This window comes from Protopterus annectens, chromosome 15.part0 (genome assembly GCF_019279795.1).
Source record: "Protopterus annectens isolate FY-2018-M chromosome 15.part0, PAN1.0, whole genome shotgun sequence".
Lineage (NCBI taxonomy): Eukaryota > Metazoa > Chordata > Ceratodontiformes > Protopteridae > Protopterus > Protopterus annectens.
The window spans coordinates 77818207-77836102 of NC_056749.1; the positions used below are offsets into that span (position 1 = coordinate 77818207).

A 17896-nucleotide genomic window follows, 5' to 3' on the forward strand; every position below is an offset into this window, starting at 1 on the left:
TAAATCAATGTGGTCACTAGTTAATTTCTGATGAAATATTTTGTTGTAAATAGCTAATTTGTGCACTTAAAGAACAATGTTAAATGACTAGATAGAATACATGATAATCATCTTTGGGTTTACAAAGAAGGCTTGCATCTTTCCATAGAAGGTAATAGTGTGACTGCATTTGCGATGAAACTGATTTCATTACTGACAATACCTGCCATGATCATCAATTCACAATAATATGCTAAAGATGTCCAGCACTTCTAGTTAATTTTAATAAATAACAGTCCATGGCCATCAATTCACAATGATAGACTGAAGATGTCCAGCACTTCTAGTTAATTTTAATAAATAACAGTCCACTTTCACTTGTCTATAGGCATCTCCAGTCACACTGACCTTGGTTTCAGTCTACTTTCACTTGTCTATAGGCATCTCCAGTCACACTGACCTTGGTTTCAGTCTACTTTCACTTGTCTATAGGCATCTCCAGTCACACTGACCTTGGTTTCAGTCTACTTTCACTTGTCTATAGGCATCTCCAGTCACACTGACCTTGGTTTCAGTCTACTTTCACTTGTCTATAGGCATCTCCAGTCACACTGACCTTGGTTTCAGTCTACTTTCACTTGTCTATAGGCATCTCCAGTCACACTGACCTTGGTTTCAGTCTACTTTCACTTGTCTATAGGCATCTCCAGTCACACTGACCTTGGTTTCAGTCTACTTTCACTTGTCTATAGGCATCTCCAGTCACACTGACCTTGGTTTCAGTCTACTTTCACTTGTCTATAGGCATCTCCAGTCACACTGACCTTGGTTTCAGTCTACTTTCACTTGTCTATAGGCATCTCCAGTCACACTGACCTTGGTTTTAGTCTACTTTCACTTGTCTATAGGCATCTCCAGTCACACTGACCTTGGTTTCAGTCCACTTTCACTTGTCTATAGGCATCTCCAGTCACACTGACCTTGGTTTCAGTCCACTTTCACTTGTCTATAGGCATCTCCAGTCACACTGACCTTGGTTTCAGTCTACTTTCACTTGTCTATAGGCATCTCCAGTCACACTGACCTTGGTTTCAGTCTACTTTCACTTGACTATAGGCATCTCCAGTCACACTGACCTTGGTTTCAGTCTACTTTCACTTGTCTATAGGCATCTCCAGTCACACTGACCTTGGTTTCAGTCTACTTTCACTTGTCTATAGGCATCTCCAGTCACACTGACCTTGGTTTCAGTCTACTTTCACTTGACTATAGGCATCTCCAGTCACACTGACCTTGGTTTCAGTCTACTTTCACTTGTCTATAGGCATCTCCAGTCACACTGACCTTGGTTTCAGTCTACTTTCACTTGTCTATAGGCATCTCCCGTCACACTGACCTTGGTTTCAGTCTACTTTCACTTGTCTATAGGCATCTCCAGTCACACTGACATTGGTTTCAGTCTACTTTCACTTGTCTATAGGCATCTCCAGTCACACTGACCTTGGTTTCAGTCTACTTTCACTTGACTATAGGCATCTCCAGTCACACTGACCTTGGTTTCAGTCTACTTTCACTTGTCTATAGGCATCTCCAGTCACACTGACCTTGGTTTCAGTCTACTTTTACTTGTCTATAGGCATCTCCAGTCACACTGACCTTGGTTTCAGTCTACTTTCACTTGACTATAAGCATCTCCAGTCACACTGACCTTGGTTTCAGTCTACTTTCACTTGTCTATAGGCATCTCCAGTCACACTGACCTTGGTTTCAGTCTACTTTCACTTGTCTATAGGCATCTCCAGTCACACTGACCTTGGTTTCAGTCTACTTTCACTTGACTATAGGCATCTCCAGTCACACTGACCTTGGTTTCAGTCTACTTTCACTTGTCTATAGGCATCTCCAGTCACACTGACCTTGGTTTCAGTCTACTTTCACTTGTCTATAGGCATCTCCAGTCACACTGACCTTGGTTTCAGTCTACTTTCACTTGTCTATAGGCATCTCCAGTCACACTGACCTTGGTTTCAGTCTACTTTCACTTGTCTATAGGCATCTCCAGTCACACTGACCTTGGTTTCAGTCTACTTTCACTTGTCTATAGGCATCTCCAGTCACACTGACCTTGGTTTCAGTCTACTTTCACTTGTCTATAGGCATCTCCAGTCACACTGACCTTGGTTTGACAGCTACTTCTTTCCATCTTTCTCTTTCACCAGTATAACACTAAAAGAAATGATACAACCGTGAAAGGCTGTCCTGACTAATGTAAAATAAGATGGCATGGACTTACCCCAGCTTTCCTTAAAACGTGCGGTATCTTCATCTACTCTGCGTCAAGCCACCTGCGCATGGATCACTGCAGACTTCCACCCTCTGCTAGTATCTGCTAGTGTGCTGGCATCATCTGACTTACCAGACAAGACGGATACTTAATGTCATTTCCTTACTACTACATTTGGCTAAGCTGCTGGACAAAATATCTGCCTAAGTGTGTGTTGCTGTCCTGTGTGATGCAGCATAGCTTTGGGTCAGGATGTAACATCACTACCATCTCACTCTATAGGACAGATAGATCTTATGGATCCCATGAATCTGGCATTTCCATTGATTATAAATCTAACCAAAGTATTATATTTCCCACTAACGTATGACATTTCTTCCAGACTGTATATATTGCATAAAGTTAATTTATGTGTCCCCTTAGCTTACTGTGGCTGTCTCTTACACTTGTTGCTCTAGCCCTTCACTGTTTTTCTCCTCCTCTTCTACCTTCGTTACTCTAACTGCCCCTTTCTCTTGCCCCTTATATTGCATACTTCATTATTATTATTACTGCCCCTAACTGCCCCTTTCTATTGCCCCTTATATTGCGTACTTCACTATTATTATTACTGCTTTCTGAGTCAGTGCTATTTTCACACAACATTTTGTTTGTATTCATACTTCTTGTTAACTTGTTTACAGTTATTTCTATTTGTCCAGATTGAGACTGAAATGGGTCCATTTGGATCAGTGCTCTACCCCGGTTACCTTCTTCTTCTTCTTTCAGCTGCTCTCATTAGGGGTCACCACAGCGGATCATCTGTTTCCATTTCTTCCTGTCCTGTGCATCTTGCTCTGTCACACCAACCACCTGAATGTCCTCCCTCACCACATCCATAAACCTTATCTTAGGCCTTCTTTCCTGTTACCTGGTAGCTTCATCCTTAGCATCTTTTTCCCAATATACTCAACATCCCACCTCAGCACATGTCCAAATCAACATAATCTTGCCTCTCTGGCTTTGTCTCCAAACTTCCAACCTGGTCTGACCCTCTAATATACTGATTCCTAATCCTGTCAACCCTCGTCACACCCAGTGCAAATCTTAACATATTTAACTCTGCCACATCAAGCTCTGACTCATGCCTTTTTGTCAATGCCACTGTCTCCAACCCATATAACATAGCTGGTCTCACTACCCTCTTGTAGACCTTCCCTTTCACTCTTACTAGTACTCTTCTGTCACAAATCACTCCTGACACTCTTCTCCACCCACTCCATCCTGCCTGTACTCTCTTCTTCACCTCTCTTCCACACTCACCATTACTCTGAACTGTTGATCCAAAATATTTAAACTCATCCACCTTCGCCACCTCTACTCCCTGCATCCTCACCATTCTTCTATCCTCCCTCTAATTCACACACATATATTCTGTCTTAGTCCTGCTGACCTTCATTCCTCTTCTCTCTAGAGCATATCTCCACCTCTCCAGGGTCTCCTCCACCTGTTCCCTACTCTCACTACAGATCAAAATGTCATCTGCAAACATCATAGTCCACAGGGACTCCTGTCTGATCTCGTCTGTCAACCTGTCCATCACCATTGCAAATAAGAAAGGGCTCAGATCTGATCCTTGATGTAATCCCACCTCCACCTTAAATGCATCCATCACTCCCACCGCAGACCTCACCGCTGTCATACTACCCTCATACATATCCTGTACCACTCTTACATACCTCTCTGACACTCCCGACTTCATACACTACCACAACTCCTCTCTAGGCACCCTGTCATATGCTTTCTCTAAGTCCACAAAGACACAATGCAACTCCTTCTGACCTCCTCCTTACTTCTCCATCAACACTCTCAGAGCAAACCTCACATCTGTAGTGCCCTTTCCTCGCATGAAACCATACTGCTGATCACTAATCATCACTTCCCTTCTTAACCTAGCCTCCACTACTCTTTCCCATAACTTCATGCAGTGACTGATTAATTTAATCCCTCTGTAGTTACTACAGCTCTGCACATCACCCTTATTCTTAAAAATCAGTACCAAAACACTTTTTCTCCATTCCTCGGGCATCCCCTCACTTTCCAAGATTTCATTAAACAATCTAGTTAAAAACTCCACTGCCATTTCACCTGAATACCTCCATACTTCCACAGGTATGTCATCTGGACCAACAGCCTTTCCAGTCTTCATCCTCTTCATAGATATCCTTACTTCCTCCTTGCTAATCCACTGCACTTCATGATTCACTCTCCGCACATCATGCAACCTTCTCTCCCTCTCATTCTCTTCATTCATCAGCCCCTCAAAGTACTCTTTCCATCTGCTCAACACACTCTCCTCCCTTGTGAGTATGTTTCCCTCATTATCCTTTATCACCCTTACCTGCTGCACATCTTTACTAGCTTGGTCCCTCTTTCTAGCCAATCGGTACAGGTCCTTTTCTCCCTCCTTAGTGTCCAACCTTTCATACAACTCTTCATACACCTTATCCTTAGCCTTCACCACCTGTCTCTTTGCCATGCACCTCATCTCCTTATACTCCTGTCTACTTTCTTCATCTCTCTGACAATCCCACTTCTTCTTCGCCAACCACTTTCTCTGTATACTCTCCTGTACTTCCTCATTCCACCACCAGATCTCCATGTCCTCCTTCCTCTTTCTATGTCACACCAAGCACCTTTCTAGCCATCTCCCTTACTAGCTCTGCTGTAGTTACCCAGCTATTCGGTAACTCTTCACTGCCACCCAGTGGCTGTCTTAACTCTTCCCTGAACTCTACTTCACAATTACCCTTTTTCAATTTCCACCATTTGATCCTTGGTGCTGCCCTCACACTCCTCCTCTGCTTGATCACCAATGTCATCCTACAAACCACCATCCTATGCTGCCTAACTATACTTTCTCCTGCCACCACTTTACAGTCTCCAATCTCCTTAGACTGGCCCTTCTACATAAGATATAATCCAACTGTGTGCATATCCCCCCACTCTTGTATGTCACCCTATGTTCCTCCCTCTTGTTAAAATACGTATTCACCACAGCCATGTCCATCCTTTTCACAAAATCCACTACCATCTGACCTTCTGCATTTCTTTGCTTAACACCATACCTACTAATAGGTTCATAGGTTCATAGATAGGTACTAGGCTATCTGCCCAAGGGCATTTATAAGCCTAGCCAGAGTGTGTCGGTTTTCGCTGCCACATTGATTAATTAACTGATCCTCTGTCAAGCAGAGCCAATGAAGTGATCCCAGGGGTGTATTTTCTGTTACCCATCCACTCGTCAAGGTTGCTCTTGAAGAGTGTTAGTGATGGGCTCTGCCTGATGTAATTTGGAATTTTGTTCCAAAGCATGGGGAGTCTCTGTGATAGGAATCTATCCCTCCAGCATGTTCTATTTATTGTTTTGGCGAGGTTTAGCTCACTAGAGCGCATGGCTCGCAGTGACTTTGATTTCTTTAGGTGGAAGCATGTCCATCAATTCTGAGTTGGACATGGCTTTGTAAGTCAGGCAGAGATCACCTCTGAGTAAGCGATATGCCACTGAGTACAGCTGGAGTTTTTTCAGTCGGGCTGCATAGGGCATATGTTTGAGACCAGTAATCCTATTGGTGAGGTACTTTTGTGGTCTTTCCAGCTGTTGGAAGTGTCCTGTGAGGTACATCCGAAATGGGGCATTGTACTCTATGATGGGTCTAATGAGTGATGAGTAGAGGGGCATTATAACCTCTTTATTTCTAGATGTAAACCCTTTAGTAATTAGATGGGTCACATAGAATGATTTCCTAACTACTTTGACAATATGATTGTCAAAGGAGAGATTACTATCTACCTGGGTCCCCAGATCTTTTATTAACTCTTCTGTATTAAGGGGGCTGCCACCTACGTGGTAATTCGTGGGTGTTTTGTTTTTCCCAAATGGGATGACTATGCATTTTTGGCATTTAGCTTGAGGCCATGACTTTGACACCAGGTGTCCGTCTCAGTAAGGCCCATTTGGAGGATGTCCATGTCAGCCAGAGGGTCAGTTATGGCTCCCAGTTTGCAGTCATCTGCGAACTTGATTAGCCATAGTCATCCTGTGTTTGCCTGTACTTCTGAGAAGTGAATTTATTTTATTTTTTTTTTTATTTTATTTTACATTTGTTGACCAGGCTGGTCCAACTGGATATATGTCCATTTTCAGCAGAGGCCCGGGAAGAAAAGCTCCGAGTCAAAATATTAATACACATTAAAAAACATTAAAAAAAAAACATTTAAAAAAGAAATACAGATTTAGCACAGAGAAGAAATAATAATAGCAATTAGCATATTTTTACAGTAACAACAATAAGCAATAATTACAAATAGAGGGTGTTCAATTGGGGATGAATGCAGAAAAGTAAGTTTAAGAAAGATTTTATTCAGGATAAAAGAAAGTACTAGGAGCAAGTAGCAGCTAGTCAGGTTAGTGCAGGGGCAGAGCCAGGGAGTCACGAGGGGAGTTTTGAGTTGGGATTTGAAACAGGGAGAAGAAGAGATAGCAGTGAGGTTGTCAGGGAGGGAGTTCCAGGCTTTTCCTATTGAGTTAGAGAACAAGGAGTCACCTGCCAAGTTGTTGGATTTACAGGTTGATATAAGAAGTTTGTTAGCAGAATGTAGGCTTTTGAGGTTGCAATAAGGAGTAATAAGGGTAGTAAGTATAGGGGTGTTGGTAGGTTTGTAGAGGATTTTATGGGTTAAGGAGAGCTGGTGAAATAAAATCAGATTTTGCAGCTCAAGCCATCCCAGTTGTTTTAAGTTTAAGCAGTGGTGAGTTCTAAAGGTAGAGCCAGAGGCAAATCTGGCAATATTGTTGTAGGCAACAGTGAGTTTGGTGAGGTTAGTTTTGGACAAATACGTGTAAATAGGGGAGGCATAAAGGAGGGTAGAAATCAGATGGGAATGAGCAATGGTGGTTCTGGCAAAAGGTGTAAGAAATGGTTTAATTCTAATCAGGGAGCCTAGTTTTCTGTTAACTAATTTTATAGTGTTGTTAATGTGAGAATCAAAGCATAGGTTGTTGTCTATCTCTACTCTGAGGAGCCTGGTGGAAGGGTCAGGTGATATGTTGGTGCCATTACTAGACAAGACAGAGAAGTTGAGTGGTGGGGAATTACGGATGGAGGAGAAAAGTAACAGTTTGGTTTTCTTTGCGTTTAAGATTAAGCATCATTTTAGGAACCATGTTTCAACGTTTTGGAAAGTCTGTTGGGTGATAGAGTGCAGTTTGGAGGGAGATGAGGCAGAACAAATCAAAGCAGAATCATCCGCATATCGTATACAGGTTGCAGAGGGAATACCGGCATGAAGATCATTGATAAAGATAGAGAACAGGAGGGGCCAAGTACTGAGCCTTGGGGGACTCCAAGTGTTATGGGAAGGAGGTTGGATAAGTTGTTTTGCCAATGCACTGAATGCCGAACAGTATGGGTCCCAGGTCCAAGCCTTGTGGGACACCACTTGTGACTGGTTTAGATTTGGACCTGGAGCCTGCTATTCTTACTGTGTGAGTTCTGTCTGTGAGCCAGTTGGCAACCCATCTCGTGACGTAGGGGTTTATGTTCAGGCTGGTGAGTTTTTCTGTAATACCTGAGTGGGGAATGGTGTCAAAAGCCTTGGTGAGGTCAAGGTTGGCTGTATGAACCACCTTCCCCTCATCTATGGCCTTGGTGACTATCTCAAAGAAGTCCACCAGGTTTAGTAGACATGATCTGTCCTTAACAAAGCTGAACTGGGTCGGGTCAAGTGTTTGGAGGTTCCCAATGTCTGTGTTAATGAGTTCCATGATGATGCGCTCCATAGCCTTGCAGACCAGGCTAGTCAGGCTTATGGGGCGATAGTTACCAGGGTCAGTTGTGGCCCCTACTTTGTGGAGAGGAATAACCATTGCTGTGTGCCATTCTATGAGCACGTAGCCTGTGGAGAGGCTGAGGTTGAACAGTGTGTTTAGGTGGGGGGTTACTTCCTCATCCCCTTTGTTCCCTTCACCAACATGCCCATTGAAATCTGCTCTACTCACCACTCTCTCACCCTTGGGTACACTCATCACCACTTCATCCAACTCACTCCAAAATTTTGCTTTCTCATCCATCACACACCCAACTTGTGGAGGATATGCACTAACAACATTCATCATTACACCATCAATTTCCAGCTTCATAAACATCACTCTATCCGACACTCTTTTCATCTCCAAAACACTCTTAGCATACTGTTCCTTCAGAATAACCCCTGCGCCATTTCTCCTCCCATCCACACCATGATAAAACAATTTGAACCCACCTCCAATACACCTAGCCTTGCTCGTCTTCCATCTGGTCTCTTGCACACACAATATACCAACCTTCCTTCTGTCCATCATATCAGCTATCTCTCTCCTTATACCAGTCATACTGCCAACATTTAAAGTACCGAACCTCACTACCACAGTCCTAACCTTTACCTGCCTTCGGGCATGCTTTACCCCTCTTCTTCTCCTTTGGCCAACAGTAACCCAATTTCTGCCAGCACCCTGTTGGCCAACAGTACTGGTGGCGGTCATTGTTAATCTGGGCCACGACCGATCCGGTATGTATATCTGTACTGTTGTTTGCATGTATGATTTGGCAAAATTTTATGCCTGATGCCCTTCCTGACACAACCCTCCCCATTTATTCGGGCGGGACCAGCACAAAGAAATGCACTGGTTTGTGCATCCTCAGTGGCTGGGTGCTCTACCCCAGTTTCTGAACAGAATAAATAAATAAATAAATATATAGATAAATATTCCATCCAAAATCCACTCGATTTAGCAGAGCTTCATATGCGTGGGATTATGGTCAGACAGCCTGGCATATAACATAACATAATACAAACTAACTTACAGAAGGAGACTTTTAACTTTTGCAGACTGGCAAACCATTGTGCTTGGGTTAGTAGAGATGCTCCCCCAACAAGCAACATGGACGTTAGTCCTAAATGTCTTGAATCACAGGCTGATTTAAAAACTTGCTTACTCTACCCCAGCTGGTTACTGATTCCACTTCTAATCTGCCTTTTATAAAATAATAGTAATTTATGCCAACTATACTATGATTTGGTGGTTCTACTTACCATTTCATACCTTCATTCCTTTACAGTGAGCTTTTCTCATGTCGTGCCGTCAGTGCATTATATACCCATATCCTCATCTAGCCTGTTTTCAAGTGAACGTTCTGCTCTCCTAGTCTCTCATTATGTGTTCACTTCCCCTTTGTTATGCTAACTTCTTTTTTCACTTTCTACTGTTATAAAATAAAACTTTATTATCTTATGGTATTTCTCTTGGCTTTTATTGATTTATGTGAAACTTTCTTTCCAAGCTTCCACTGAAAATGGAGAAGGTACAGTTGGATTTTTCCATTTAATGCAAATAAGTACATACATTGTGAGATTGTTTGCATCTTCCCCAGCATTATGACTTTCTTTTCCTTACAAGGATTATAGAAGTGAAAAATATACTCTGGCCACAGCCTTACAAACAGCTTAGAATGCACATTATTCTCTGAATATCTCTCCATTCTGTTTTCATAAACTGCATAATCTATCTTTGCCTTCACTGCTGTCTTTCAAACTGTGCCATCTGGGTTTGGCTTTTTATGATAATAAATGCCAGGTCCTTCCGTCCTCTAGTTTTGTACTATGCAGTTGTGCTGTTAATAGGTGCAGCTACTTACACTTGGAGTAGTTACAGTGAAACTGCAACCTCTTCTGGCCACAACACAAGTCTACCAAAGTCCTTTGTCTTGCTATAATTCCTGCCAGACTTGTAGATAGTTTGCCATGCTCTTTTTGAGTTATATAAAAATACATTACAAAGGGCTGGGGCCAGGAGCAATCACTCTTCGTCACCTTCCTACTCCATAGTAGTCCCCCTGACAATTTCCTTGTATTTAATGTTTTTTACCTCATTTGTCTGTGCTAGGACTTTTACCAGAGAGGTGTGACATATCTCAGTGCTGACATGATTGACAGAATTGCTGGAGGTAAAACAAAAAAAATGTATCAAAAAATGATCATTAAAACGAACAAGAAAAAGTTACTTGTTAGTTTAATGTGATTGTTTGGCATAAAAGCAGCTTTATCATGCTGTTGAATGTTGGGAATTTAGAAGGTTGATAATCTCAGTCAGCATTTATAGCTCAGGAGTCACAGGATCTTATAAACTGCTTACACAGCTAGCAGTGCTAACTTAGTCCATACACCGAGCAATGTCTCCTGTGGGTGTAGGCTTGTTATCATCTGCTGTGGGCGTAGGCTTGTTAGCATCTGCTGTGGGTGTAGGTTTGTTAGCATCTGTTGTGGGTGTAGGCTTGTTAGCATGTGCAGTGGGCATAGATTTGTTATCATCTTCTCTGGGCGTAGGTTTGTTATCATCTGCTGTGGGTGTAGGTTTGTTAGCATCTGCTGTGGGCGTAGATTTGTTAGCATCTGCTGTGGACGTAGATTTGGTAGAATCTGGCTTGTTAGCATCTGCTGTGGGCGTAGGTTTGTTACCATCTGCTGTGGGTGCAGGCTTGTTAGCATCTGCTGTCAGTGTAGGTTTGTTAGTATCTGCTGTGGGTGTAGGTTTGTTATCATCTGCTCTGTGCATAGGTTTGTTATCATTTGCTGTGGGCGTAGGCTTGTTATCATCTGCTCTGGGCGTGGGTTTGTTATCATCTGCTGTGGGCGTAGGCTTGTTAGCATCTGCTGTGGGTGAAGGTTTGTTAGCATCTGTTGTGGGTGTAGGCTTGTTAGCATGTGCTGTGGGCATAGATTTGTTATCATCTGCTTTGGGCGTAGGTTTGTTATCATCTGCTGTGGGCGTAGGCTTGTTAGCATCTGCTGTGGGCGTAGGTTTGTTAACATCTGCTGTGGCCATAGGCTTCTTAGCATCTGCTGTGGGCATAGGTTTGTTAACATCTGCTGCAGGCGTAGCTTTGTTAGCATCTGCTGTGGGTGTAGGTTTGTTAGTATCTGCTGTGGGCGTAGATTTGTTAGCATCTGCTGTGGGCGTAGCTTTGGTAGCATCTGGCTTGTTAGCATCTGCTGTGGGCATAGGTTTGTTACCATCTGCTGTTGCTGCAGGCTTGTTAGCATCTGCTGTCGGTGTAGGTTTGTTAGTATCTGCTGTGGGCGTAGGCTTGTTAGTATGTGCTGTGGGCATAGGTTTGTTAGCATCTGCTGTGGGCGTTGTTTTGTTAGCATCTGCTCTGGGCATAGGCTTGTTAGCATCTGCTGTGGGCGTAGGAATGTTAGCATCTGCTGTGGGTGTAGGCTTGTTAGCATCTGCTGTGGGTGTAGGTTTCTTAGTATCTGCTGTCAGCATAGGCTTGTTAGCATGTGCTGTGGGCGTAGGTTTGTTACCATCTGCTGTGGGCGTAGGCTTTTTAGCATCTGCTGTAGGTGTAGGCTTGTTAGCATCTGCTGTGGGTGTATGTTTGTTAGCATCTGCTGTGGGCATAGGCGTGTTATCATCTGCTGTGGACATAGGTTTGTTGGCATCTGCTGTGGGCATAGGTTTGTTAGAATCTGCTGTGGGCGTAGGCTTGATAGCATCTGCTGTGGGCGTAGGTTTGTTAGCATCTGCTGTGTGCATAGGCTTGTTAGCATCTGCTGTGAGAGTGGGTTTGTTATCATCTGCTGTGGGTGTAGGTTTGTTAGCATCTGCTGTGGGTGTAGGTTTGCTAGAATCTGATGAGGGCGTAGGCTTGTTAGCATCTGCTGTGGGCATAGGTTTGTTAGCATCTGCTGTGGGCATAGGTTTGCTAGCATCTGATGTGGGCGTAGACTTATTAGCATCTACAGTGGGCATAGGTTTGTTAGTATCTGCTGTGGGTGTAGGCTTGTTAGCATCTGCTGTGGGTCTAGGTTTGTTAGAATCTGCTGTGGGCGTAGGCTTGTTAGCATCTGCTGTGGGCGTAGGTTTGCTAGCGTCTGCTGTGGGCATAGGCTTGTTAGCATCTGCTGTGGGCGTAGGTTTGTTAGCATCTGCTGTGGGTGTAGGCTTGTTAGCATCTGCTGTGGATATAGGTTTGTTACCATCTGCTGTGGGCGTAGGCTTGTTAGCATCTGCTGGGGGTGTAGGTTTGTTAGCATCTGCTGTGGGTGTAGGCTTGTTAGCATCTGCTGTGGGTGTATGTTTGTTAGCATCTGCTGTGGGCATAGGCTTGCTATCATCTGCTGTGGGCGTAGGTTTGTTAGCATCTGCTGTGGGCATAGGTTTGTTAGCATCTGCTGTGGGTGTAGGTTTGTTAGCATCTGCTGTGGGTGTAGGCTTGTTAGCATCTGCTGTGTGCGTAGGTTTGTTAGCATCTGCTATGGGTGTAGGTTTGTTATCATCTGCTCTGGGCATAGGGTTGTTAGCATCTGCTGTGGGCGTAGGCTTGTTATCATCTGCTCTGGGCGTAGGTTTGTTATAATCTGCTCTGGGCGTAGGCTTGTTAGCATCTGCTGTGGGCATAGGTTTGTTAGCATCTGTTGTGGGTGTAGGCTTGTTAGCATGTGCTGTGGGCATAGATTTGTTATCATCTGCTCTGGGCGTAGGTTTGTTATCATCTGCTGTGGGTGTAGGCTTGTTAGCATTCACTGTGGGCATAGGTTTGTTAGCATCTGCTGTGGGCATAGCTTTGTTAGCATCTGCTGTGGGTGTAGGTTTGTTAGCATCTGCTGTGGGCATAGCTTTGGTAGCATCTGCTTTGGGCGTAGCTTTGGTAGCATCGGGCTTGTTAGCATCTGCTGTGGGCATAGGTTTGTTAGTATCTGCTGTGGGTGTAGGCTTGTTAGCATCTGCTGTGGGTGTAGGTTTGTTAGAATCTGCTGTGGGTGTAGGCTTGTTAGCATCTGCTGTGGGCATAGGTTTGTTACCATCTGCTGTGGGCGTAGGCTTGTTAGCATCTGCTGGGGGCGTAGGTTTGGTAACATCTGCTGTAGGTGTAGGCTTGTTAGCATCTGCATTGGGCGTAGGCTTGTTATCATCTGCTGTGGGTGTAGGTTTGTTAGCATCTGCTGTGGGCATAGGTTTGTTAGCATCTGCTGTGGGCATAGGCTTGAAAGCATCTGCTGTGGGCATAGGTTTGTTAGCATCTGCTGTGGGCGTAGGCTTGTTAGCGTCTGCTGTGGGTGTAGGTTTGTTAGCGTCTGCTGTGGGTGTAGGTTTGTTAGAATCTGCTGTGGGCGTAGGCTTGTTAGCATCTGCTGTGGGCGTAGGTTTGTTAGCATCTGCTGTGGGCGTAGGTTTGTTAGCATCTGCTGTGGGCGTAGGTTTGTTATCATCTGCTCTGGGCGTAGGTTTGTTAGCATCTGCTGTGGGCGTAGGTTTGTTAGCATCTGCTGTGGGCGTATGTTTGTTAGCATCTGCTGTTGGCATAGGCTTGTTAGCATCTGCTGTGGGCGTAGGTTTGTTAGCATCTGTTGTGGGTGTAGGCTTGTTAGCATGTGCTGTGGGCATAGGTTTGTTATCATCTGCTCTGGGTGTAGGTTTGTTATCTGCTGTGGGTGTAGGCTTGTTAGCATCTGCTGTGGGCATAGGTTTCTTAGCTTCTGCTGTGGGTGTAGGCTTGTTAGCATTTGCTATAAGTGTAGGCTTGTTAGCATTTGCTGCGGGTGTAGGTGTGTTAGCATCTGCTGTGGCATAGGTTTGTTGACATTTGCTGCAGGCGTAGCTTTGTTAGCATCTGCTGTGGGTGTAGGTTTGTTAGCATCTGCTGTGGGCGTAGCTTTGGTAGCATCTGCTTTGGGCGTAGCTTTGGTAGCATTTGGCTTGTTAGCATCTGCTCTGGGCAAAGGTTTGTTAGTATCAGCTGTGAGTGTAGGCTTGTTACCATCTGCTGTGGGCGTAGGTTTGTTATCATCTGCTGTGTTTATAGGTTTGTTAGCATCTGCTGTGGGTGTAGGTTTGTTAGCATCTGCTGTGGGCGTAGCTTTGGTAGCATCTGGCTTGTTAGCATCTCCTGTGGGCATAGGTTTGTTACCATCTGCTGTTGCTGCAGGCTTGTTAGCATCTGCTGTTGGTGTAGGCTTGTTAGCATCTGCTGTCGGTGTAGGTTTGTTAGTATCTGCTGTGGGCGTAGGCTTGTTAGCATCTGCTGTGGGCATAGGTTTGTTACCATCTGCTGTGGGTGTAGGCTTGTTAGCATCTGCTGTGGACATAGGTTTGTTGGCATCTGCTGGGGGCGTAGGTTTGTTAGCATCTGCTGTAGGTGTAGGCTTGTTAGCATCTGCTGTGGGTGTATGTTTGTTAGCATCTGCTGTGGGCATAGGCTTGTTAGCATCTGCTGTGGGCATAGGTTTGTTAGCATCTGCTGTGGGTGTAGGTTTGTTAGCATCTGCTGTGGGCATAGGTTTGTTAGCATCTGCTGTGGGCGTAGGCTTGTTAGCATCTGCTGTGGGTGTAGGTTTGTTAGCATCTGCTGTGGGTGTAGGTTTGTTAGCATCTGCTGTGGGCATAGGTTTGTTAGCATCTGCTGTGGGTGTAGGTTTGTTAGCATCTGCTGTGGGTGTAGGTTTGTTAGTATCTGCTGTGGGTGTAGGCTTGTTAGCATCTGCTGTGGGTGTAGGTTTGTTAGAATCTGCTGTGGGTGTAGGCTTGTTAGCATCTGCTGTGGTGCATAGGTTTGTTAGCATCTGCTATGGGCATAGGTTTGTTAGCATCTGCTGTGGGTGTAGGTTTGTTAGCATCTGCTGTGGGCGTAGGCTTGTTAGCATCTGCTGTGGGTGTAGGTTTGTTAGCATCTGCTGTGGGTGTATGTTTGTTAGCATCTGCTGTGGGCATAGGCTTGCTATCATCTGCTGTGGGCGTAGGTTTTTTAGTATCTGCTATGGGCATAGGTTTGTTAGCATCTGCTGTGGGCATAGGTTTGTTATCATCTGCTGTGAGTGTAGGTTTGTTAGCATCTGCTGTTGATGTAGGTTTGTTAGAATCTGCTGTGGGTGTAGGCTTGTTAGCATCTGCTGTGTGCGTAGGTTTGTTAGCATCTGCTGTGGGCGTAGGCTTGTTATCATCTGCTCTGGGTGTAGGTTTTTTATCATCTGCTGTGGGCGTAGGCTTGTTAGCATCTGCTGTGGGCATAGGTTTGTTAGCATCTGTTGTGGGTGTAGGCTTGTTAGCATGTGCTGTGGGCATAGATTTGTTATCATCTGCTCTGGGCGTAGGTTTGTTATCATCTGCTTTGGGTGTAGGCTTGTTAGCATTTGCTGTGGGTGTCGGTATCTTAGCATCTGCTGTAGGTGTAGGCTTGTTAGCATTCACTGTGGGCATAGGTTTGTTATCATCTGCTGCAGGCAAGCTTTGTTAGCATCTGCTGTGGGCGTAGGTTTGTTAGCATCTGCTGTGGGCGTAGGTTTGTTATCATCTGCTGTGGGTGTAGGTATGTTATCATCTGCTCTGGGCATAGGTTTGTTAGCATCTGCTGTGGGCGTAGGTTTGTTAGCATCTGCTGTGGGCGTAGGTTTGTTAGCATCTGCTGTGGGCGTAGGTTTGTTATCATCTGCTGTGGGCGTAGGTTTGTTAGCATCTGCTGTGGGCGTAGGTTTGTTAGCATCTGTTGTGGGTGTAGGCTTGTTAACATCTGTGGGCATAGGTTTCTTAGCTTCTGCTGTGGGTGTAGGCTTGTTATCATTTGCTGTGGGTGTAGGCTTGTTAGCATTTGCTGTGAGTGTAGGTGTGTTAGCATCTGCAGTAGGTGTAGGCTTGTTAGCATCTGCTGTGGGTGTAGGCTTGTTAGCATCTGCTGAGGGCGTAGGTTTGTTATCATCTGCTGTGGGTATAGGTTTGTTAGCATCTGCTGTGGGTGTAGGTTTATTAGAATCTGCTGTGGGCTTAGGCTTGTTTGCATCTGACGTGGGCGTAGGTTTGTTAGCATCTGCTGTGGGCGTAGGTTTGTTAGCATCTGCTGTGGGTGAAGGTTTGTTATCATCTGCTCTGTGCGTAGGTTTGTTGGCATCTGCTGTGCTCGTAGGCTTGTTATCATCTGCTCTGGGCATGGGTTTGTTATCATCTGCTCTGGGCGTAGGCTTGTTAGCATCTGCCTGCTGCGGGCGTAGGTTTGTTAGCGTCTGTTGTGGGTTTAGGCTTGTTAGCATGTGCTGTGGGCATAGATTTGTTATCATCTGCTCTGGGCGTAGGTTTGTTATCATATGCTGTGGGTGTAGGCTTGTTAGCATCTGCTGTGGGCATAGGTTTCTTAGCTTCTGCTGTGGGTGTAGGCCTGTTAGCATTTGCTGTGTGTGTGTAGGGTTGTTAGCATCTGGTGCAGGCATAGCTCTGTTAGCATCTGCTGTGGGTGTAGGTTTGTTAGCATCTGCTGTGGGCATTGCTTTGGTAGCATCTGGCTTGTTAGCATCTGCTGTGGGCGTAGCTTTGGTAGCATCTGGCTTGTTAGCATCTGCTGTGGGCATAGGTTTGTCAGCATCTGCTGTGGGCATAGGCTTGTTAGCATCTGCTGTGGGCGTAGGTTTGTTAGCATCTGCTGTGGGTGTAGGCTTGTTAGCATTTGCTGTGGGCATAGGTTTGTTACCATCTGCTGTGGGCGTAGTGTTGTTAGCATCTGCTGGGGGTTTAGGTTTGTTAGCATCTGCTGTGGGTGTAGGCTTGTTAGCATCTGCTGTGGGTGTATGTTAGCATCTGCTGTGGGCATAGGCTTGCTATCATCTGCTGTGGGAGTAGGTTTGTTAGCATCTGCTGTGGGCATAGGTTTGTTAGCATCTGCTGTGGGCGTAGGCTTCTTAGCATCTGCTGTGAGCGTAGGTTTGTTATCATCTGCTGTGAGTGTAGGTTTGTTAGCATCTGCTGTGGATGTAGGTTTGTTAGAATCTGCTGTTGGTGTAGGCTTGTTAGCATCTGCTGTGGGAGTAGGTTTGTTAGCATCTGCTGTGTGCGTAGGTTTGTTAGCATCTGCTGTGGGTGTAGGTTTGTTATCATCTGCTCTGGGCGTAGGTTTGTTAGCATCTGCTTTGGGCATAGATTTGGTAGCATCTAGCTTGTTAGCATCTGCTGTGGGCAAAGGTTTGTTAGTATCAGCTGTGGGTGTAGGCTTGTTAGCATCTGCTGAGGGCGTAGGTTTGTTATCATCTGCTGTGGGTATAGGTTTGTTAGCATCTGCTGTGGGTGTAGGTTTGTTAGAATCTGCTGTGGGCTTAGGCTTGTTCGCATCTGACGTGGGCGTAGGTTTGTTAGCATCTGCTGTGGGTGAAGGTTTGTTATCATCTGCTCTGTGCGTAGGTTTGTTGGCATCTGCTGTGGGCGTAGGCTTGTTATCATCTGCTCTGGGCATGGGTTTATTATCATCTGCTCTGGGCGTAGGCTTGTTAGCATCTGCCTGCTGTGAGCGTAGGTTTGTTAGCATCTGTTGTGGGTGTAGGCTTGTTAGCATGTGCTGTGGGCATAGATTTGTTATCATCTGCTCTGGGCATAGGTTTGTTATCATATGCTGTGGGTGTAGGCTTGTTAGCATCTGCTGTGGGCATAGGTTTCTTAGCTTCTGCTGTGGGTGTAGGCCTGTTAGCATTTGCTGTGTGTGTGTGTAGGGTTGTTAGCATTTGCTGTGGGTGTAGGTGTGTTAGCATCTGCTGTAGGTGTAGGCTTGTTAGCATCTGCTGTGGGCATAGCTTTGG

At 45.0% G+C, this 17896-nt stretch overlaps 1 protein-coding gene across 1 annotated transcript; it reads right to left on the bottom strand.

Moving 5' to 3' along the window:
- Nucleotides 1-15529: 15529 nt before the first annotated feature.
- Nucleotides 15530-16366, bottom strand: LOC122789790 (extensin-like). Its single transcript, XM_044057232.1, has one exon. It carries the CDS (start codon nt 16364-16366, stop codon nt 15530-15532), a length of 837 nt encoding a protein of 278 aa, XP_043913167.1.
- Between the last annotated feature and the right edge of the window lie 1530 nt (nt 16367-17896).